Source organism: Azolla caroliniana, unplaced genomic scaffold (assembly GCF_043228905.1).
Source record: "Azolla caroliniana isolate FFs.n. ecotype wild unplaced genomic scaffold, voAzoCaro1.0.p SCAF_11, whole genome shotgun sequence".
Lineage (NCBI taxonomy): Eukaryota > Viridiplantae > Streptophyta > Polypodiopsida > Salviniales > Salviniaceae > Azolla > Azolla caroliniana.
Genome location: NW_028230446.1, coordinates 22021056 through 22044919, shown reverse-complemented (window position 1 = coordinate 22044919; position 23864 = coordinate 22021056). Strand labels below are relative to the sequence as shown.

General features: G+C 42.1%; 3 protein-coding genes across 3 annotated transcripts; 2 read left to right on the top strand and 1 right to left on the bottom strand.

Annotated features, from left to right (window-relative positions):
* The first annotated feature begins 8966 nt into the window (after positions 1 to 8966).
* Positions 8967 to 15125, top strand: LOC147858559 (serine/threonine-protein phosphatase PP1 isozyme 2-like). Its single transcript, XM_087326986.1, has 4 exons — positions 8967 to 9171; positions 12578 to 13137; positions 13259 to 13477; positions 14735 to 15125. The coding sequence occupies exons 1-4, from the start codon at positions 8994 to 8996 to the stop codon at positions 14756 to 14758; spliced, it is 981 nt and encodes a 326-aa protein (XP_087183112.1). The 5' UTR covers positions 8967 to 8993; the 3' UTR covers positions 14759 to 15125.
* Positions 15126 to 16021: 896 nt separating this feature from the next.
* Positions 16022 to 17749, bottom strand: LOC147858558 (UDP-glucose 6-dehydrogenase 4-like). The gene has a single exon (XM_087326984.1). It carries the CDS (start codon positions 17689 to 17691, stop codon positions 16288 to 16290), a length of 1404 nt encoding a protein of 467 aa, XP_087183110.1. The 5' UTR covers positions 17692 to 17749; the 3' UTR covers positions 16022 to 16287.
* Positions 17750 to 19727: 1978 nt separating this feature from the next.
* LOC147858557 (putative beta-1,3-galactosyltransferase 2) lies at positions 19728 to 23658 on the top strand. The gene is made up of 11 exons (XM_087326985.1): positions 19728 to 20002; positions 20517 to 20598; positions 20714 to 20769; positions 20865 to 21064; positions 21175 to 21238; positions 21493 to 21565; positions 21725 to 21845; positions 21943 to 22030; positions 22721 to 22846; positions 22933 to 23042; positions 23156 to 23658. The coding sequence occupies exons 1-11, from the start codon at positions 19911 to 19913 to the stop codon at positions 23302 to 23304; spliced, it is 1161 nt and encodes a 386-aa protein (XP_087183111.1). The 5' UTR covers positions 19728 to 19910; the 3' UTR covers positions 23305 to 23658.
* Positions 23659 to 23864: the final 206 nt, after the last annotated feature.

The window sequence follows — 23864 nt, the reverse complement described above, 5'->3', positions numbered from 1 at the left end:
GTTGAATCATTTCGATCAGTTGACCAACAAAAGGCAAACCTAAAATAAAGGATAGGTTTATTGTCTGTTTCAAGAGAGACAATGAGCTAATAGACAAATTAATATCCTTCGATGAATAAATTATTGAAATACTCATGATATTATAATATTGTTAGGTTGTCTATGATAAGGTCTTTACCCAATGCTAATTGGACATTTGTAGGGCATCGGTGTCCTGTCAAAATAAAAACAAAGTATGTCTATCATAAGCTAATTTACATGCATGAGTGGACAACCAAGAGTGTTATGAGAGAATGGGTAAGTATGAAGCCCCTAGCACCGTGGCAATGTGTGGTAGAGATGGGTTAACATTGATATATTCTATTTGAGCTAGGGTGTTTGTCCAGTTAATCATCGGGGTTTTACCCATAGAAGGTGCTTTAAGAAAGCAAAATTCTATCATTGGAACATGTTTCTTTTGCACATCACTAGAACATAATAGGCATTAGATCATTAATTATTGTTAGGAAACAGGTCCCTCCGGATGGGAAATGAGAAGAACGGTACTGATGAGCAAACTCGGCCGAGGCCGAAACCGGATGTGGTGTACCCGGCAAGCGCCGGATGACGAGTACCCGGCAACGGAAGACCCGGTGAGAACCGGATGTGGTGTACCCAGCAAGCGCCGGATGACGAGTACCCGGCTACGGAAGATTCGGTGAGAACCGGATGACGGCAACCCGGCAAGAGCCGGATGATGCAGGCTCGGTGAGGAGTGCTCACCGGATGAAGGGACATATTCGTAAATATGTTTCTGAGAGTCCATCGTGGCTATATTTGTAAATAGCCGAAAAGTCATATTAGTATAAATATGACTTAGGGCAAACAGAGAATGTTGTTGTCATTCTTGTTGGTGCAAGAAGAGAGAGCGTGTAACAGTGTACAGATGAGAGAGAGAGAGAGAGAAAGAGACGAAGAGTTCGTATCTCTGTTGTAACTGCCGACTACGGCGAAGATAGCAAGCTCGAGGTCGTTGCCTCGGTGCTCCACCATTGTACATTCTTATATAGTGATAGTTTGGAGTCTATGGACTCCCGTGGTTTTTTTTCCCTCTCAGGGTTTTCCACGTTAAACATCCTGTGTACTCTTCTCCCCTTTGTGTCGTGTCTTTCATTTCCCGTTTTCTGTGTATGATTCTAAGCTCGGTTGTGGTCGAGCGTTGCGCATAGGGAGCGTGCAGTTCCTATCAAAGTGGTATCAGAGCGAAACGACACAGAAAATGGATGATTCGTTGGGAGGTATGTTCAAGCTCACCGGCTCCAACTATTCGGTGTGGAAGTCGAAGATGAGGGACATGCTCGTGGTTAAAGATCTTTAGTTTCCGGTTCAGTTCGGGGACAAGAGACCGGACAAAATCGACGCCACGATATGGGAGGTGATGCACATGAAGACAACGACGTACATACGGTGCTTCATCGACATGAGTCTATACAACAACTTTAATGAAGAGAGCAAGGCTCATGAGCTCTGGGAGAAGATCGACCTTATGTTTTAGAACAAAAATGTTGTTAACCATGTTTCGGTATTCCGGAAGCTAGTAAGACTCCGGTACCAAGATGGCTCCAGCATGGCAGAGCACATGAATGCCTTCTAGGGGTTGATACACCAGGCAACATCATTGGAAGTACCTCTCGCCGACGAGGTACTAGCGCTACTCCTGCTCGGTTCCCTCCCGGATAGCTGGGAGACGTTGGTTGTCACTTTGGGCAACGCCGGGCCGGAAGGGAAACGGTTATCCCTAGCAAGAGTAAAGTCGAGCTTGCTAGATGAGGAGGCACGTCGGAAAGATAAAGATACGAGCCCCGACTCCAAAGCGCTCCTTACCGAATCGGAACATGGAAGACAAAGAAACCGTAGTCCCTAGAACCGGGAAAAGTCGGGGACACGGTCAAAGTCAAGGGGGAGACCTACTTGCTTCTATTGCGGCAAGCCGGGACACTTCCAGAAGAACTATCGGCATTTCCGGAAAGACAAGGAAACCGACGGTACCGATTCGAAGCGGACACCGGACCGAAATGGTAAAGACCGGAGGGGGCCGGACCGGAAGGGAACGACGGCAATCGCGGCAAGAGAAGACGAGTTGATGCTCATCACCGAGGAAAGTGAGATAAACCTTGCCGGCGACGAGAAGACCTGGGTGGTGGACTCGGGAACGTCGTTCCACCTTACCCTGGACCGGAAATGCTTCTCATCCTACTCAACCAGTGATCACGACTGTGTCCGGATGGGGAATGAAGGTACATGCCGAATTGTCGGCATAGGAGACATGCGGCTGACAACACCAACCGGATGCAAGTTGTTGTTGAAGGATGTCTGACACATTCCGGAGGTTCGTCTGAACCTGATATCAGCCAGTCGGCTAGATGATGAAGGTTACATGGGTAACATTTAGAACGATGTTATGAAGTTCAGCAAAGGGAGCCTGATTGTGGCTCGGGCCCGGAAGGTAAACATATTGTACCTGATGAATGCCCGGTTATGTCCGGAGGAAGTGAACGTGGCATCCGACACTGCCGGTGAGCTGTGGCACAAGAGGTTGTGTCACATGAGTGAGAAGGGGATGAAGAGGCTTGCAGACGACAACTTCATTCTAGTGAAGAACGTGCACTTGGAGAAGTGCACTGATTGTCTGGCCGGTAAGCAAAACTGAACCTCCTTCTGACCAAGGCCACCGATGAGACGTAATGCACCACTGGAGTTGGTGCATACTGATGCGTGTCAAGTGGACACGAAGTCACATGCCGGAGCGCAGTACTTCGTGACGTTCATAGATGACCACAACTGGAAGCTGTGGGCCACACCGTTGAAGACGAAGGATCAGGTGCTATCCGTCTTCAAAGAGCTCCATGCGAGAGTGGAAAGAGAAACCGACAGGAAGCTGAAGGTGGTTCAAGCAGATAACGGAGATGAATACCGGGGGCAGTTCGAGGAGTATTGTCGCTCGAAGGGAATCCGGCTTGAATTTACCGTGCCGAAGACGCCGGAACTAAACAAGTTGGCCGAGAGGATGAACCGGACCATAATGGAGAGGGTCCGGAGTATGCTGGCGCATGCAAAGTTACCCAAGACGTTTTGGGCTGAGGCACTGTCGACGACGACATATGTGATAAACAGATCACCCTCAATACCTTTGGACGGAGACACGCCGCAGAGAGTATGGACCGGTAAGGAAGTGTCCTATCGGCATCTGAAGGTGTTCGGGTGTCTCGCATACGTGCATGTAGTTAAGGACCGGAGAGGAAAGTTAGATCCAAAGACCCGGCCATGCATATTCCTCAGTTACGGCGACGATGAGTTCGGCTACCGAGTGTGGGACTTGGTCGACAAGAAGGTACTCCGGAGTCGAGATATTATCTTCATGGAGGACAAGACGCTCGCCGACTGGGGGTCAGAGAAGAAGTTAAAGAACTCCGAGTCGACCGGTAAGGATCCATTTTACGATGCGCAGACCCAACCGGCAAGAGACCGGTTAGCACTCGAGGAACCAGCTGGTTACGGTGAGGATATCGAACAGGCTGAAGAAGAAGTAGAGGAAGCTGGAACCGAAACCGGCCAAGACCCCAAATCGGATTTGGATGAAGAAAAAATAGTGGAGCCGGTTGCCGAAAGCCAAAGACGGAGATATCCTCTCAGAGAGAGAAGGGCCCCCCGAAGATTTCCGGATGCAGAGCATGTGCTGCTGACCGATGAGGGAGAGCCGGAAAGCTTCGAAGAAGCGAAGGATGGCACCCACAACCGCAAATGGTTAAGTGCCATGCAGGATGAGATGGATTCCCTACATGAGAACCATACGTACGAATTGGTGGAGTTGCCAAAAGGAAAGCGGGCACTCCGAAAAAAGTGGGTGTACAAGTTGAAACCGGGAGATGCCGGCAACCCCCCAAGATACAAAGCCAGGATCGTGGTGAAGGGGTTCCAGCAGAAGAAGGGTGTGGACTTCGACGAGATATTTGCCCCGGTAGTAAAGATGACCTCCATCCGGACGGTGCTGAGTATAGCGGCAAGCATGGACCTCGAGGTAGAGCAGTTGGACGTGAAGACGACATTCCTTCACGGTGACCTTGAAGAGGAGATCTACATGCTGCAACCGGAAGGATTCATGGAGAAAGGGAAGGAGCACCTAGTATGCCGGTTGAAGAAGAGCCTGTACGGACTGAAGCAGGCTCCCCGACAATGGTACCGGAAGTTCGACTCCCTCATGACCGATCAAGGGTACCACAAGACGCAGGCCAATCACTGCGTGTTTGTGAAGATGTTCGAAGGAGGCGACTTCTTGATACTCCTTCTGTACGTGGACGACATGTTGATCGTCGGATGGGACCAAGCCAAAATACGGATGCTGAAGAAGGCTCTCAATCAAACCTTCGCAATGAAAGACTTGGGTCCGGCAAGACAGATGCTGGGGATGCATATCATCTGGAACCGGCCAACGAAGCAACTGTGGTTGTCACAGGAGAAATACATGACAAAGGTGCTTCAAAGGTTCAACATGTCAGATGCGAAACCGGTCAGATCGACACTCTCGGCAAATTGCAGATTATCCGGTAAGCAAAGCCCGAAGACGAAAGCAGAGAAGGCTGATATGATGAAGGTTCCATATGCCTTTGCCGTCGGGAGCTTGATGTACGCAATGGTGTGTACCCGATCGGATATAGGATATGCAATCGGAGTGGTGAGCCGGTTTATGAGCAATCCTAGCAAGGAGCACTGGAACGCGGTCAAATGGATACTCCGGTACTTGAAAGGCACTTCGAACATGTGTCTCCAATTCGGCTCCGGTAAACCTCAACTTGACGTTTTTACCGATTCAGACATGTCGGCTGATGTGGATACCAGCCGGTCTACATCCGGGTATGTAATGACATATGCTGGGGGAGCTGTTTCGTGGTAGTCGAGGTTGCAGAAGACGGTTGCGTTGTCAACCACGGAGGCGGAGTACATGGCGGCTGTGGAAGCCGGCAAGGAAATATTATGGATGAAGGACTTCATGCGAGTCGGACTAGTAAGGCATCCCATACCGGAGTGAAGGGAGAGTTTGTTAGGAAACAGGTCCCTCCGGATGGGAAATGAGAAGAACGGTACTGATGAGCAAACTCGGTCGAGGCTGAAACCGGATGTGGTGTACCCGGCAAGCGCCGGATGACGAGTACCCGGCAACGGAAGACCCGGTGGGAACTGAATGTGGTGTACCCAGCAAGCGTTGGATGACGAGTACCCGGCTACGGAAGACTCGGTGAGAACCGGATGACGGCAACCCGGCAAGAGTCGGATGATGCAGGCCCGATGAGGAGTGCTCACCGGATGAAGGGACATATTCGTAAATATGTTTCTGAGAGTTCATCGTGGCTATATTTGTAAATAGCCGAAAAGTCATATCAGTATAAATATGACTTAGGGCAAACAAAGAATGTTGTTGTCATTCTTGTTGGTGCAAGAAGAGAGAGCGTGTAACAGTGTACAGATGAGAGAGAGAGAGAGAGAAAGAAAGAGACGAAGAGTTCGTATCTCTGTTGTAACCGCCGACTGCGGCGAAGATAGCAAGCTTGAGGTCGTTGCCTCGGTGCTCCACCATTGTACATTCTTATATAGTGATAGTTTGTAGTCTGTGGACTCCCGTGGTTTTTTTTCCCTCTCAGGGTTTTCCACGTTAAACATCATGTGTACTCTTCTCCCCTTTATGTTGTGTCTTTCATTTCCCGTTTTCTGTGTATGATTCTAAGCTCGGTTGTGGCCGAGCGTTGCGCATAGGGAGCGTGCAGTTCCTGTCAATTACCATTACCAACATTAAGTTTGATTTGGACATATTTCTGTCACATAGGCTTCAATAATAGTGGTTTCACAACCTACGTTCCAATGGGTAATCTCACAAGTTTTACTTCTTTGCTCTTTCTATTATTTTTTGACTTCCTCAAGGTATCGAGGGTTACTTCATGTATTTGGTATATGCACGTCATCTTCATGTTAAAGGCATAATTTGGGTGCAAAGACATATTAAGCATTTGAAAGACAGATTACCGTAGCAAATTTGGTTGTTGGAAATCTTTAGGATTTTATAATTGAATGAGATACAAATAGACAAGTTTTATAAGGCTTCGTGTTCACCTTTTGTGTTGGCCTTTTCGTCACATAAGTTCTGGAAGTCAATAGGATATCAATACAGATTATCACGAGGTCATCTGTCTTTGTGTTATTTGTACTTGTTGCCTTCTTTCCGTAATTATTACGATTCTATTTATGAAAATACAAAATAAAAACAGAGAAAGAGAGCCATGGGACTCATATATGGGACCACTCTAACCTTGAAAGGGTTCCATGGTTACTCTAAGCGTCTGATTAGGAATGTTGGAAAATTTAGGGGATTATATGGCGGTTCATGTGCAATAAATATAGTACAATCAACATCAAGGCTTGTTCTTTTAGTGCCATACAAGGTTTTTAGAAGATTGTGCTATATTTGCTAGAGTGATTGTATTCTTCCATTCACTAAAGATGGAGCAAAATTACATGAGTGTGAAGGATTATGTGCGGAAGCGTCAAACAAACCGGCCTAGCCTGGTAGCAACAGAGAGAGAGAGAGATAGATTAATACACAGGAGAGACAGAGAAAGAGCAGAACGTTTAAAAATTCTATTACAAAACAATAATAGTTCTTTGTACATAAGACGTGCTCAACCGCACTATTTATACAATTCCTAAGAGGACTGACAGAAGTACGGTGTACTTCAATGCTCACTCGAGCGTTTGACACTAACTACGAGACTATTAACTACCTAGTGGTCTAGGCTACTACTAAGTTTCCGGTTTACTGTTTGATCCAGCTAATCGGCTCGCCGATCCGTCTCACCGATTCCAGTTTCATCCTTCCGGATGCTGATTCACCTGCTCCCTCGCTGATGTGACTTCGGCTCTTGCCGATTCACCGATTCCTTCGTGTTGGCGTAGACTTTCGCTACCTTCTCGTCCTCTTGGCCTTGAATTGATCCGGTTCTTCCGAATCCGTATGTTGAACCGAATCGACTGTCTCCGATTCGTTCAAGCTCTTGTCCGAATCGGTCGCTCCCGATTCGTTTTCCGGTTCCAGGCCCTTCACCACATCGGACCATGTCCGGGTCTTGGCGGCTCTATCCTTCTTGACTCTTCCATTGTTGCCGCTGGTTCCGACTTGTTCGGATGTGTCAACTTCCTTCGTCGACTCAACTCCTTTCTTCTTCTTGTCTCTCCCCTTGTCGGCTCTTCCCTTACTGGCGCAATCGACAATCTCTTTGCCTTTGCCCGTTTCGGTGTCTTCGCGAGTTCTCCTCCTCAAGTGTGGCATGTCGAGATGTTGAACACCAAACATTTCGGTGAAGTGCTGCAACTTGTCCGATCCGAGCGGTTTGGTGAAGATGTCGGCAACTTGCCGATCTGTATGAACATACCGAAGTTCGACTTCACTGCTCAGGACACGCTCATGCATGAAGTGGTAGTGCACTTCTATGTGCTTTGTCCGAGCATGGAAGACGGGGTTCTTGGCGAGCTGCATGCTGCTTATGTTGTTGCAGTAGATCAGGATCGGGGTCGGCCCCTCGATCTGCAGGTCTTGCAGTAGTCGCCGAAGCCAAATGGCTTTATAGGTGGCAACGATAGTGCCCCAGTATTTAGCCTTAGTGCTCGAAAGGGCCACTGTTGGCTGCTTTTTGCTGCTCCACGCAACAGCCGCGCTACCAAGGGAAAACATATAGCCGAAGGTGGATCGACGATCCGATGCATCGCCGGCCCAAGTCGACATCAATGTAGCCGACTAGCTCTTCAGTTATACCATGCTGATATAACAATCCCCGTTCCTTTGTGCCCCTCACATATCGCAAAATTCGATGCGCGCATAGAAGGTGCTCCACGGTCGGCTTCTGCATATATTGGCTGATCACGCCGACTGGATAATTGATGTCGGGTCAGGTGATTGTCAAGCTAAGAGAGATATAAACATACCATCAATTAACAATACACTTGATTGCCTAACTCTTACACACTCCATCCATTCTTCCACATGCACATGGCAATCACAGTTCATGCAATGTAAGTTGCATCAGCCATGACAGGTCAAAAGAGCATTGCGACAACTGAATTCCACAATTGATCCAATGAGCTAAGAGAGATATAATCATACCATCAATTAACAACATACTTGATTGCCTCACTCTCACACACTCCATCCATTCTTTCGCATGCACATGACAATCACGGTTCATAGAATGTAAGTTGCCTCAGCCATGTTAGGTAAGAAGAGCATTGCGATAATTGAATTCCACAATTGACCCGACAAGCTAAGAGAGAGATGTATGCAAGGTGAAAAATATTCCATGGAACGTCCTCATGCTCCATGGAATATCTTTCACCTCGCATACATTTGGGACCCCCTAGAGGCCTCCGCTCCTCTTCTTCGCTCAAAGGATTGCCACTATGTATGTATGTATGTATCATGTATGTATGTACATATATGTCCATACGTCCAACCTTTTCGTCTATCTTTCGTTACTACTACAACTCAGAGCGAGACACAGAGAGAGAGAGAGAGAGAGAGAGAGAGAGAGAGCGATAGCGATAGCCTCAGAAACCCTAACGTCAACTATACAGAAGAATTCCACGCTGCCTCTCTGCACAAGAGACTTCAGATTCCATAATCTTCCTCCCCCTCATCTCGCATCGCAGACCCTTTCCCTAATTCTTGCGCAGAGAGAAGGAGGGTAACCTAGCCCTAATCCCCGAGAGACAGGGAGAGAAATACCAACCCTGACCCTAATCCTTGACGCGCACAGGTATAGAGATTTTCCAGAACCTCGCCCTAATTCTCGACACACAGAGAGATACGCAGGAACCCTATCCCTTGAGATACAGAACGAGAGAGAGAGAGAGAGAGAGAGAGAGAGAGAGAGAGAGAGAGAGAGAGAGAGAGAGAGAGAGAGAGAGAGGATTCCATGGACCCCACCGTGATTGAGGACATCATCAACCGTCTCCTGGAGGTTCGGAAATCACGCCCGGGCAAACAGGTCCAACTTTCAGAGAACGAGATCCGTCAGCTTTGCTCCACGGCCAAGCACATATTCATGCAGCAGCCTAACCTCCTCGAGCTAGAAGCGCCCATCAAGATCTGTGGTATGGCCTTCTATTAATGTTCCTGTCTCCCTCTTGATGTAAATTTCATATCAGTTTGATAAATTCCTGTTATTTCATTCCAATTTAATGAACGCATGCTATGTAATGCCATTTGATAAAAAATATGTTGGTTCATGTGATTTGGGAGAAGCTTGCTATTTTCTATCATTTTGGGTTTGCGGTTTCCAATCATTTTGATGAAAGGATTTTACTCCCTATCATTTGATATAAGCATGCTATTTCTTGTCAGTGGGGTTCCCTACAAGAAAAAAGGTTTCTAGTTCTTTTGAGTTTTTGTATTGATGTCAGTTTGATAGAAGCATATGTATGATGGTTTTGGTGGCTGGGGATGATGCCCATTAAAAGTATACCTTGGTCGATCTTTTGTATTTGTGTATCATTTAAAATAAAATTTAAGACGACCTCAAATAAGTTCCATTTGTTCAAATTGGTTTGTTGCAAAGCTCTACTTATAAATGGCCAATGTATACCAATATTCTGACTGAGTTGAGACTTAGAGGTTGACTGTGAAATCCTGATATGTTCGTTTTTCAGAAAAGACATATCAGCTTGCTGATTGTAATATTTCTAAAGGGAATGAAACCGGATAAAGATATTTATGATTTCCACAAAATAAGTTTTTTTCGTTCATTTAAAGGGCGGTGAAAATTTCAAACTAGAAATGGAGTGAAATTCGAAGAAAAAATATATATTTTCTACTGAATTAAATCTGCTCATAATTTCCTATTATGTTATGCATGGAAAGGAAATAGTAGTGAAAATATTTGAATAATGAGGTGTGTCATTTGTCTTTTGATTTCTCATTAAACGACAATTACAACAAATTTTACAAGTGTGTGATATCTCAGAAGTATAGTTTCATTATCTTGGAGTTTATACATATAGATAACATGGCCAACTATAATTGAAGGTAACATTTATTGAGAAAACATCAGTGACTTTGCAAATTGGCCTTCACCGAGAAGGCCAAATTTTCTGCATTGCAATGTCTGAAATTGAGAGAGCATTAAGAGGGATTCTTATTTGAGAATCTTGAAAAGAGAAGAAGAAGCCTGCTATAATCTCGCTTCTGTTTTCAGAAAGATGTATATTTTCTTGCTTTGGTTGGTGTGAACAAGTGCCAACACACCTCTTTGATTGTAGTCAACGGGAGTGGGTAGTTCATGAGGCATTAGGTGTGTTAGCTGTCAGGGTTGGTAATCTTATGCTTTAAAGCAGAATGTTGGAATCTGCCCATTGTGGAGTGACCATGTGTATGCTGAAAGGAGCGGAATTCCCAATTTCTACTTGATTGAGGTGACTAACACTGGCCTGCATCCTCAACCAGACTTGAAGAGAAAAAGCTGGAATCTTTAGTCAGGTTGAGGATATTGTAAATGTTGAAAACCTTGATTCAAGTCAAGAAAGAACCGACATTGGATAAAGCTCGCTGATTGAAGATTGTGTGGAAAGTTCTACAAGGTCAAGGAGATTAGAGAGGAAGTGTGCAACGGATCAAATTGTCAACCTTTCATGATGATTGATATCCTTGAAATTCACAAGGAACTTACTGGTCCATGAAAAAACAAAAGACCCTAGGTGAAAGAAGATAATGAAGTCTGAACAAGAGAGTATTTGGATAATCCGAAATGTGACCTAGATGCTGGAAGTGGGAAACAGACCCTGTTATTGGATCAAGCTTGCTGATTGAAGAATGGGTGGAAGTTTCAAGAAGTTGAAAGAGCTTAGAGAGGAAGTATGCAATGCAGCGCTATCATACTATAATAACTGTTGCTTCCATTTTGTATGTGTGCTCATTCTGATTGGGCAGGTTCTATCCTGCGTGAACTTTAACAACATTTTGTGATTCATTTCACTAAATGCTTCGATACTTCTAGTTTTGTGTATCTCAAAATCTTGCAAACATCCATTGTAAATATAGCTAGAAAGCAGCATTTCTTGTTGAGCATTTTATATACATTGCTTGATATGAATTCTCTAGGTGTCCAGGGTGGGCCTAAAGTTAAATAAGCCACTCCATTGGGCCTTCCCTAGTGACATTTTAATTGTTATTTATTACTATTATTTTTTTGTGCACACATGTGTGTTCAAGAAGGGGATATAAAAGTGTATATATATAAAATACTAATTACACAGGTAATTGTGTTTTTTTTGTGGACTCAGTTTTCAGTCTTCCTTTTATCTCTTTTCTGAAATATGTATTCATCTCTAATTCTTGTTGTTTTATATATTATTTTTTTCTGGGAGATTCTTGCTTGTATAGCATTACAAAGAAAATCGTTTTTTCTTGGGTTTCCATAAATATAATCCTGGTAGCTGGGCTTATAACATTATTTAAGGCAAGTTAAGAAGGTCTCAGGGATAAGGGGAGCTTGATTAAGACCGACAGTTATGCTGACAAGGGAACATTGTTCGTACAGCTGTGCATATGAAGGGTCGTGATTGCAATATTAAAAGGGGGCCTTTATTTTCTCATGTACACCTATATAGGAAATCTGGTTCCTACATACAGGAAATATCAGCCATCGCTGTTGAACTTCTCTATAGGAGTTTACTTCCAACAATATGGTAACTTTGATTATACATGACAAATTATTATATAACCATTACTATTATAACTTACAGAATTAATATATTATGCATCACATGCATAGAATGTGGGTATATATCATATGTATGTTATATATGTAGACCAAATCTTTCAAAACATCCAAGGTGATGACTCATTGCTAATACATAGTGACCTTTGCACAATCTGCAGACAAATCTTTCTTGGATCTTAACTAAGTTTTCCATGATGCTTGATTGTGTGTAGAGTCAAGATATAAATTTCAAATTTCAATATATTCAGAATCACTTTCCGTGCAATTTGTTTGAATTTCCTCTTCATTCTTATTGTTTTTATTCGCTCTAACTATCTTCTTCGTATGACTGCATCAAATACCTGTTTCTTTAATGAATAAAATTGAAATTGTAGAAATGTATCTCTATTATATTTGAACTTGTTTATTATTGAATCACAATTTCTTAGAAACTCATGAGAAATAGCTGCCTTTTGAACACTAATGATTTGACTAGATAGTGTTGAAAGTTTTCTTAAAAATATAACAAAAGAGAAATTTGCGGCAGGAGATTAGAAATGATGACAACAAACAGTATTAATTTGATATCCTCAATGTGATTTGAATTGACTCTTATATAAACTTTGCATTTCTGTCCTTGCATTTTTTTGGTTGTATCTGTGCTACCTACAGGTGTATATAATTTCAACAGGCTTTATAACATTTTTATATTCCTGAGTTAACAGCGTAATGCAATGAATTCATGTTATATTAAAGTAATAGACTTTCTTTCTGGATTTCTGATTCTTATTTGAAATTTATAGGTGACATTCATGGCCAATATTCTGATCTGTTGAGGCTATTCGAATATGGTGGCCTCCCTCCACAAGCAAATTACCTTTTTCTGGGAGACTATGTAGATCGAGGCAAACAAAGCCTTGAAACAATATGTCTCCTCCTTGCATATAAGATAAAATATCCAGAAAATTTTTTCCTACTAAGGGGCAATCATGAATGTGCATCTATCAATCGAATCTATGGTTTCTATGATGAATGCAAGAGACGCTTTAATGTAAGGTTATGGAAGGCATTTACTGAATGCTTCAATTGTCTACCTGTGGCTGCTCTCATAGATGAGAAGATACTGTGCATGCATGGTGGACTGTCTCCTGATTTGATTAATTTGGATCAAATAAGAAATATTCCACGACCTACGGACGTTCCTGATCAAGGTCTTTTATGTGATTTACTATGGGCTGACCCAGATAAAGCAATTGTAGGCTGGGGTGAGAATGATAGAGGGGTCTCTTTCACGTTTGGAGCAGATAAAGTAAAGGAGTTCCTGGAAAAGCATGATCTAGACCTAATCTGTCGGGCCCATCAGGTGCAAAGCTCCCTGATGAATCATGAAGTTGTTTCGTGTTATTTTATGTTGAAGTGTATGCATCCATGCACACATGCATATATGTATGTGCCAATGATCTTCTTTGGTTTAAAATTTCCAGGTTGTCGAGGAAGGTTATGAGTTCTTTGCTGAGAGGCATCTGGTAACAATCTTCTCGGCACCAAATTACTGTGGGGAATTTGATAATTCTGGTGCTATGATGAGTGTGGATGATTCCCTCATGTGCTCATTCCAGATTTTAAAACCAGCAGATAAAAAGCCAAAAACAAATTATAATCCTTCAGGCTTAGCCCGTGGTACTCCACCTCGAGGAGCTAAGGTAGTGTAACCATATTTGAGGATGATAAAAACCAATTACTTTATGTTAATGTAGGGTTTCTATTTGTGTGCATATAGGTAGACTCTAGAGAGAGACCAAAAGAAAGTGGGAGATGAGATGTGGTTTAGTTGGTAAGGTTTTTGCATGTAAACATTATAGAGATACAGCATAAAATCTGGACAGAGAATGACTGTATATATGTATATAGTCATAGATATGTACACTGAGTAAAGAATGACTATATGTATATATGACTCTAGAAAAGAAAGAAAGGTCAAAATCATAATTACAAACATAGGTGAATTCAAGTCATTCATACAGCACAAAATAAATGCTTTAGGTTTTCTCAAGCTCCATCATAATGATAACTAACATGTATGGGATAAGAAATGGTGAAGATGGCATGGTATCCAAAGAGGTGGGTGCTGCTGAGATCAGAAAGCCATGATTTCCAGTAGTAAGTTCTGAATTAGTATTACTTGGTCGTGGGTTGACGTGCTAATAAAAATATGGTTTACCACTTGCCAGATAGATGATATTTTAATGGCATCGGTTCGCAAGAAACATGACCGATAGGATATGCATGTAGGTATAGCTAGGTGAAATCTAGAGAGGGAATGGCTGCGGCCAAGACCAGATCATTTGTTTCACTCTTACATTCTGCATGGTGATCTAGTAAAATTGGTAGGATTTAATCAAGAGTCAACATGAATAAAAATATGGTTTACTACTAGGTGTAGCCAGATAGAGAGAGTCCTCTGGAGGCTTTAAATGTGACCAATGGGACCCAGAAAATGTGTTATACGGCACCTGTATTGGGGAGAGGGATAACCTCTTGTGACTCATCTCATTTTCTTAGTCTTCCTTGGAGGGCCGCTGGATCCAAAGGGGAAAGATTTTCATGTACTATGTGTGGAGTTGAATAGTGGCTCCGCTGAGAGGGGAGAGTGAGGGAGAATTTCAAAGATGACCTTTGGAACCAAAAGAGAAGCATTTTTAGGGTATGTATGGAATTGAGAGTGGCTCTTTTTTATTGAACTTTGCAATTGAGATCTTGCATTGTATCTGTGAGAGGAATGTGTGTTGGTAGTGAACTGGATTGACAATGTTTGGGAAGAAAACTTGAAGGTAGAGCATTGTATCAAAGTGTGATACGTTAGACTCTAGGGGGAGAGAGAGAGAGAGAGAGAGAGAGAGAGAGAGAGAGAGAGAGAGAGAGAGAACTAACTACTAATGCTCCTTACTTGGTTACAACAGCCTTTTGTGGGAAGCAAGGTCTAATAATTCCTTACTGAACCGGAGTTAGTTTGGTCATGTGAGGCGCAGAAGAGCTCCACTTGGTGTTGTAAATGCAAGCAAACTGTTATTTGGCAGATGACAGAAGTACAACTGGACAATGGTTATTTTAAGGAAAATGAAATTTTCTATTTCCTTGTGCAGGTTGTTTTTTGGACCCTTGGGGAGCTTGGGTTTTAAGGAGATATTGTTTTTTCTGTATATTATTACTAGGGCTCTTGAATGGTTACAAAGAACATTGTTGTCTCTGGCATGTTGGCTCAAGCCTTGAGCAAAGCCACATATCTGGCAGATTTATTTCCACTATATATTTCTTCTAATTTCAGTAACATATTTTGCTTTTTCAAGGAAATGGTTTTTGTTTTCATGAATCAGTGAATTTGTATTTTGAGGTCTTTCTGTATGACGACTACTGTTGCTGCAATGATGTAGTGTTAAATAGTTGGAGGTCTTTCAGCATGTACATTTGTACATATAAAGTAAATTTGTATCTTTGATGGTACAAAATCGACTACCCACAGTCTACTATTTTTTACTCGTTTGATGAGGAGACCTGAAAAATCTGTACCTCAATATGAAGACAACATCAATGAGAAAAAACTACATTATTTATTACATGAGTTATAGTTAACTTCACAGGGTTAAAACTTCATTATCCCAAAAATAGCCGAAGTGTTGTAACCAGAAGGTAGTTCTGCATATTAGAATGGGTGCTTATTTGGGAGACATGACCTTAAAGTTAGCCATGGGTGGAGATCTTGGACAGCGCAAGTTAACCATGATGCTTTACAACATCAGAGAATGGCTTCCAGAGTTAATCATGGGTGTGGAGCTTGGACATAGCGCAAATTAACCATGATGTTTTACAGCATGGGACAATTTATATGAATTGATGTAGAAAGGCTTCCAAATTTATCACAAGCCCATTGCAAAATATGTATTTTCCAATTCTAAGCAGCACTATGACAAGAACAGCATCCCAATTTTGAGTTCATTGTAAGATGGGGAAGTTTTTTTTGTCCTCCATCAAGTAAAATAGTGGGCACTAAGGAAGCACATTTGACAAACTAAAACCACCATGAACAATTTAGATAGAGAACAAAGAATGCATACACATATACATGCCTCAGATGTAGAAAAAGTGATGTAAGTATGCGAAGCACATAAATGGACCTCTTTACCATAACAAGACAGTTTTCTATAAGAATTAGAATTCTATTAAAATTAACAATAGTTTTGTACCTCAATGATACTACAACTTGAGTACAAGTAATTAGTTATTAAAGTGCTATTGATAAGTTAACATTTGAAATGTTAAACAACACTCTCGACTTGGAGGTTGCAAGACTCTACTCTCATAACAACAAAATTAGTAAAGGATGTAATGTAACGAAGTTTGAACAAGATGGTTGACTCTTCTTAAGCCGTATGAGAAATAAAAATTTGTTTTCAACAATGATCACTACATCCTAATTATAACTAAAAATGGTAGGTTTTGTTACCTCTTCTTGATCTCATTTCAAGTCTCTAAGCCAAGGGTCTAATGGTTTCCCAATCGAGTAAACAATGAACCCGATGTTGCGTAGTTTCGTGACATTGGCAATATTCCTTCCATCAAAGATAAAAGCGGGCTTGACCATATTATCATATATCTTCTCGTAATCCAAGTGTTTGAATTCATCCCACTCTGTGAGTATACAAATACCATGGGCACCCTTTGTGGCCTCGTAGACATCTCGTGCAATGGTGACCCTCCTTGCTAGAGGATATGGACTCAGGCCTAGGTCTTTCTTGATTTGCTCCTCGCACACTTGGGGATCGTATATGCTAATATGGGCTTTATCCACAAGAAGCCCGTCACAGACATGGATGGCTGGAGTTTCTCTAGTGTCCCCCGTGTCTTTCTTGAAAGCAAACCCGAGCACGGCAATCTTCTTACCCGAGACGGTATTGAACATGGAAGACACTATCCGTTTGACAAACCTCGCTTTCTGGTGGTCATTGATAACAATCACTTGCCTCCAATAGTCGGCCACTTCGGGGAGGCCGTTGCACTCACAAATGTAGACCAAGTTGAGGATGTCTTTCTGGAAGCAGGAGCCACCGAACCCGACACTTGGGTTAAGGAACTTGGGCCCGATCCTCGAGTCCTTGCCCACAGAGTAGCCCACTTCTGAGACGTCGGCTCCAGTGGCTTCACATAGCGCGGAAAGCGCATTGATGGAGGAGATCCTCTGGGCAAGGAAGGCATTGGCGGCCAGCTTGGAGATCTCAGCAGACCATAGATTAGTGGTAATGATTCGGTCCTCGGGGACCCATCGTGCATACACCTCTTTGAGGGCCTTCACAGCAGTCTGGCCTTCCGGTGATTGCCGGCCTCCGATCAACACTCGGTCGGGGTGCTCGAGGTCGGCAATGGCGGTGCCCTCTGCCAGGAATTCAGGGTTGGACAAGATCTGGAACCTCACCCCACTGTTGTTATTATGGCCTACGATCTTCTCGATGGCTTCCGCAGTTCTCACGGGGACAGTCGATTTCTCGACCACGATCTTATCCGAGGTGGACACGTCGGCAATCATGCGGGCGGCCGACTCCCAATACGTGAGGTCGGCCGCTTTCCCGGCCCCGAGCCCCGTGTTCTTGGTAGGGGTATTCACCGACACGAATATCATATCAGCTTCCGACACGTGGCGCTCGACATCGGAGCTAAACACGAGGTTCCGGCCTCGGCATGCCTTGACAATGTCCGAGAGGCCCGGCTCAAATATGGGCAACGAAGCGCTATTCCAGGCTCGGATTCGGGCATCGTCTATGTCCACTACGGTGACCATGATGTCCGGGCATTTGAAGGCCATCATGGCCATTGTTGGGCCACCCACATAGCCAGCACCAAGGCAACATATCTTCTTGACATGCATGGTGTGTGTGTGTGTGAGAGAGAGAGAGAGAGAGAGAGAGCAGGGATCAAACAAAGAATAAAAATGCTATTACGACAAATACAGTAAAAGATTGGACGGAGCCAAGCTTCTTAAAATGATGTGCCTTGCCGCCGGCTCACATGAAAACGATTGTGTGATGATGTGTGTCCCGAGGGCTTGGCTCCTCTCCTTTTTGTTTTGTTTTGTCGTTCCCTCTTTTTACAAGCTTTTTTGCTTTGGTTTGCTTTCTCAGCTTTTTATTTTATAATTTTGGCTTTTTAATGTAAGAAGCCTTGTCTCCTTTGCTTTTCCACTCTTTCTAACGCCACCTTCCCTTTTTTCTCCGAATTGACAAAAAGATCCCCATCCCCCAACGCCAAGAACATGCTTCCTTTCTTGGTGTCCAAATTCAAGCTCTCAACGCCAAGAGAGGTTAGGTTGGTTCCCCAATCACAAACCCACATATAAAATCTAGTTGTTTTTTCGCGAAAGAGAAATAGACCTCTTAAAAAGTAGACACTTCTCGACTCATTGCCCCCCATGAGAAGGGCTTCAAAATCTAGTGTTCAAACCAACAACCCATGCAATCAAATTTATGGGCTAGTCGAGTCTTTTTAAACAATAGGGGTGCTCCAAAAGTTTAGGGTTTATATGTATGTATGTGAGGGAAATGGGCCATAGGTAAAGTGTAAGTGTGAATGAGACTTCACATATAAAAGGGGCAACAACTCTACAAAAATGCCACACATAATTGAGAAGGTTGTCATTGAGAGGAGCGCATGAGGCCAACACTAAAATGGAGCTGACACTCCATTCTGATAAGAAAGATAGAATTGAACATGTAATTTGGTGGCTCTAAACTTAAGGGCAAGTTGGCACAATGGCTAGTGTGAGAAGCTTGGCAAGAAAAGAGGGAAGAAGCACATACATATTTATATACTAGTGAGTTGAAAAGGCGAGCAAGTCGCAAGAGGGTATTTGCGTTGATGAATAAAGTCAATTTGTAAAGCCTTTTTGAGAAGGAAAATCTTGGACTTGAATAAAATTTATATCGAGTTTTAAGAAGCCAAGTTCATGAATCAATGAGCAAACATCTTGCCTTTGAACATCATAGAAGATATTGATGGTGGTGGTTGAACAATGAAAATAATGCTCATCTTGCCTTTGTACATGAGGGTATGTATTGTTAATGGTTGTTGAAGTACGATGGTATTGATAACTAAAACCTATCGATGCATGTGTAACAAGTGCCCACATCCTAGATCAACATGATTTGCATAGCTTAGCAATAGTGCATACATAATATGAATAAATGCGTATGCTTTCATGAGTCAAAACACGGAGGTCATAGTCTATAGAACCTTACTTAATCTCGATGAAACAATAAGACACTTCAATGTAGTTTGAATTTCAACATAAAAAATATGATGGAATTGTTGAGAGGTCAAGCCAGAAAATCTGATATATGGTCAAAATCGGTGCGCATGTTTGGTGACGAGCTTGTACCCAGCACAACACAACACACTTGAAGATCACGATAACTTGAGATCAAATGCTTGAAGCCAAGCTCCTAATGTTGGGAATCGCCCGAATGAGGGAAAAGCCTAGTGATACGTCAGGTGCACGTAGGGTTCACTGATGGAATGTGTAGAGTTCGGCCGGATACAACTTCACTTGGACTTGGTATGGAATGAATGCAATAGAAATGAAGCGGTGACATGTCCGTAGTTTTCTTCAAAGGTGTGGAGAGAGATGGGGGGGGGGGAGGGGGGAGGCCTCCCGTGGACTAGTAGTAGTAAGTAGCAGCCTCTACAGATAGATACAAGACTATATGTATACATATATGTACATATATATGTGTTATAATATGTCTTCCTTCCTTCCTTCTCCATTGGAATTTGGCGATGAGACAGCAGGAAAACAGTTACATTAACCTCCCCTCCCTTTTTGCCGGCAACAGCTTCTTTGTCCTCTCACCGTTTTTCAGCCGCCGATTCCTATTCCTCATCTCTTCTTCTTCTTCTTCCTCTCTACCGTCACTTCCATTCAACCTGTTCTTTTTGTTTCTTATTCCTTCTGAATCCTAATCATATTTTACAGGGATCCCCCTCCTTCCTCCCACGAATATGGTTAAAAGAAGACGGCTTTAATTTAGGTCCGGGTTTCCTTTGTTCTTGTTTCGCTTCTTCTTCTTCTTCTTCTTCTTCTGTGAGAAGAATATGGTTAGCAAAGGATCTGGATCCTTGCCTTACAGATGGGTTCTCCTCCTCTGCATATCAAGCTTCTGTGTGGGTCTCTTTTTTACCAACAGGTTGGTTTTCTATATTTATATGTTCTCGTTATTTTGCTACGGCTTTTTCTGCATCTATTCTGTAAGAATTTTTTGAAACATTTCTTGTGATATGAAGAATCTGCATCCTTCTGTTTATAGGGAGTCTTGCATCAATTTATCATGTAATGGAAGAATCTGGTCTTCTGGTTTCTGGGGAGACTTCATGAATTTATCGTGAAATAAAGAATGTGCATCTTCTAGAATTTTTTTGAGCATTTACTGTGTAATTGAAAAAATTCTGCATCCACCTGTTTATTGGCGTTTGTTGAGTACATTGTTGAAAGCATATGAATCTGAATTGAATGTGGAAGAAACTTTAAGCGTTTAATATAACCAGAAGAACCTCCATATTTCTGAGTATGGGTTTTTTGATGAAACAGTTGAAATGCATAAGAAACTGCATTCATCTTTTTACACGTTTTGTGTGAAAAAATATTTAAGCATTTGTTGTTGAAGAGTCTTTGAAAAAAACTCTATATGTGGAATGATATAGAATGTGGGTTCTTCCTGAGATCCATGGCCTGCCTCAGCCCAGTGAAGTTAAGCATCCACAAAAAGGATGTGGAGATGAAACAGTAAGTCTTTGTTTGCGCAGAAAAAAACTCCCATATGACGTCGTTATTTCTTACATGTACATGCTCCTTAATTCTTACTTTCTACATGTTGTCCATATATTTCTCTCTGTTATAGAACCATGAAGGAAAAGCTTCATCAGAAAGCGTTGATATTGTCCAAGCATCTATTGGGTTAGTTAGTGTTTACCTAAAATGCATTGTCCACATCTGACCTTCCATCATGGTGTTTACTTTATTTACAGTTATTGAAGGATCTTTTTCTTCAGATCAGAAGGGCTTAAGATGCAAACAAATCAGGTTCCTGATAGAGAGTCTCCATCAGATCTAAGAGATTCTTCTCTTATAGGCAGCTTCCAAAGCAATATCTCCGAGGGTCGCCAGAAAGCGTTTGTTGTAATAGGTATAAATACTGCGTTTAGTAGCCGGAAGAGAAGAGATTCAGTGCGAGAAACTTGGATGCCTAAAGGTAAGGTTTAATCTACATACAAAATATAATTGAATCTTTGTCTTAGTAATGATGCAAGCCTCCTATACTTGCTTGTTGAGCATGTGGATTGCTGATTGTCTGAACATCAGGTGAGAAGTTGAAGCAATTGGAGCAAGAAAAAGGAATTGTTATTAGATTTGTCATTGGACACAGGTTAACTTCACCCCAATTTCAATGAAGTAGTATATTGTTATAGTGTATGCATAATCATATGTACAGTCAGTGCATATCTGGACTATTGACTCCATTAATGCATGATTGCTTGTCAGTTTGGCCATAGATGGGCACATTACCTCCATCAATGTATGTTTGCGTGTATGCTTGTGACCTATCTTGTGTACCATCTGCCCTATGAATACCTTTTTTCTCTGAGTGAGTGACATAGAGGAGGTTGATTTCTGGTGCAGTGTTACAGCTGGTGGCATTCTTGATCGAGCCATTGAAGCAGAGAGTAACCAACATCGTGATATCCTTAGGCTGGTCAGGACCACATATCCTTGTCCATTTATTATTATAATTAAATCTATTATTTGTTTGTATATGGATCTCAAGGTATTTCTATATGATTAAGTTTTTTTCATGATCAAAGATCCTGATCTTATGTTTTTTTTTTGTGTGGATGGGGATGGGGATGGACAGGGTCATGTTGAGGGTTATCATGAGTTGTCTGCCAAAACAAAGCTTTATTTCGCCACGGCGGTAACTATATGGGATGCTGATTTTTATGTTAAGGTTGATGATGATGTGCACGTAAATCTTGGTAAGAATGAGTCGGTCAAGATCCATATTGTTTTACTTATTTTGTAGCATGATTTGGTATGGTTAACTTATAAAGAGAATGTTTCTGGGTGGTGCAGGAGCCTTCTGTTCTATTCTAGCCAAGTTGCGAACAAAGCCCCGTGTGTATATAGGTTGCATGAAGTCAGGGCCAGTGCTTGCTCAGAAGTAAGTGGTTAAAACTAAAGTCGATATCTGGTTTGTGACTTCTGTTTGAGGAACCTTAACCAATATGAATCACTTATTCTTTTGGTTTGCAATTCAATGAAGGGCTCTTTAATGTGAATTAGGACGAACACACAGATAATCGTCTGATAGAATAACGTACCAAGATGGTTGGCTGATAGACTAGATGTTGTAGACCTAGATTGCGGTCAACATTATTTGTGTTTAGATGTATATTATTCAATCGTTTCTTCTTCTTTTCAAAATTCTTTTTGTTGATATTCTATTAGACATAAATTTAGAGCATCCATACTGTTGCATGTACACAATTTCCAGGCCAATTTCCAGGCCTTGGTCATCTGTGAGCATGGAACCAAAAGCTTGCCTTCCTACTGTTGCTACTACAACTGAGAAGTAACCTTATATTAGAACTTCAATGCTATAAGGTTTAAATATATAGTTGATAATTAGGTCTACAAGGTCTTATTTGAATGATAATGGAAACTAAAAATCATGTAAACTAAATAAGGGAGAGCATGGAAGCAAAGGTAGATCTTCATTGATGATGAAGAGCCAGTCCTTCGTAAAAAATAATTTGTTTACCCAGTAATAACTTGTACACCGCACCTATTAATAAAGGTGGAGACAACTGTACTTTCATGTATTTGGGAATAATTTGTTTTGGCCTAGCAGGGGTGTCCGGTATCATGAACCTGAATATTGGAAGTTTGGAGATGAAGGGAATCGGTATTTCCGGCATGCAACTGGACAACTATATGCTATATCGAAAGACTTGGCAACATACATACAAACAAATGAGTTAGTCCTTGGTTTACTTGATACTAATATGATGGTGTTTTTTTCTCTCCTCTCAAACTTAATGATTTATTTTTAGAAATTGGCAGGAGAATACTTCATAAATTTGCTAACGAGGATGTATCGTTAGGAGCATGGTTCATCGGGCTTGATGTCGAGCACATAGATGATAGAAGGCTTTGCTGTGGCACCCCTCCAGGTTAATCAATATGCATATTCATATACATATAGATATACAAATGGACAGTGTGATGTTCTCTGAACTTCCAAGTGGCTTTTTTATTCACCAAAATACTTGATCACATGGTGCAGATTGCCAGTGGAAAGCACAAGAAGGCAATGTATGTGCTGCCTCGTTTGATTGGTCGTGCAGTGGGATATGCCGATCGGTCGAGAGAATAAAAGGTGTTCACGAGCGATGCTCTGAGAATGAAGGTGCTGTGTGGAATATTACACTATAGGGTTGAAAAGCTTAAGGTGACAAATCATGGTCATCCCCTCTCTCCTCTTGTGCAATATGCCAATGGAGCATGCTTTCTGTATGAGGTATAGATAGTATACGGCCACAAGTCCTTCACACTTCCAGTTATATAACAATTTATAAATGTTTGAACTACCCTGGGTGTTGCATATTTTTACTCAAACGTGTAAAGTAATTGGTCAGTTGATGCATCTTCAACCAGGCCGTGCTAACCATCTCTTATGAAGCATGCAGATGTGATACCTTCCCCAATACACTTGGACCATTCATACTATGCACATTGTAACAATAATGTAACAGTGATTATTGAGCAACTCTCGATAATTCTACTTCACATCTGTGCTTATCGATCAGCAAGTCATGTCAAATTATATGATGCTGTAGAACTTTGTAATCACAACTTGGAAGGCTATTTTATCTATGCTAAAAGGAAACACGAATCTTTGGCACTTCTATTAATCAAATCATCACTTATTTCCAACACATCACAGGCTATTAATTTAGTAACCAATGAATGACTCACGTTATGGTCTTGAACTT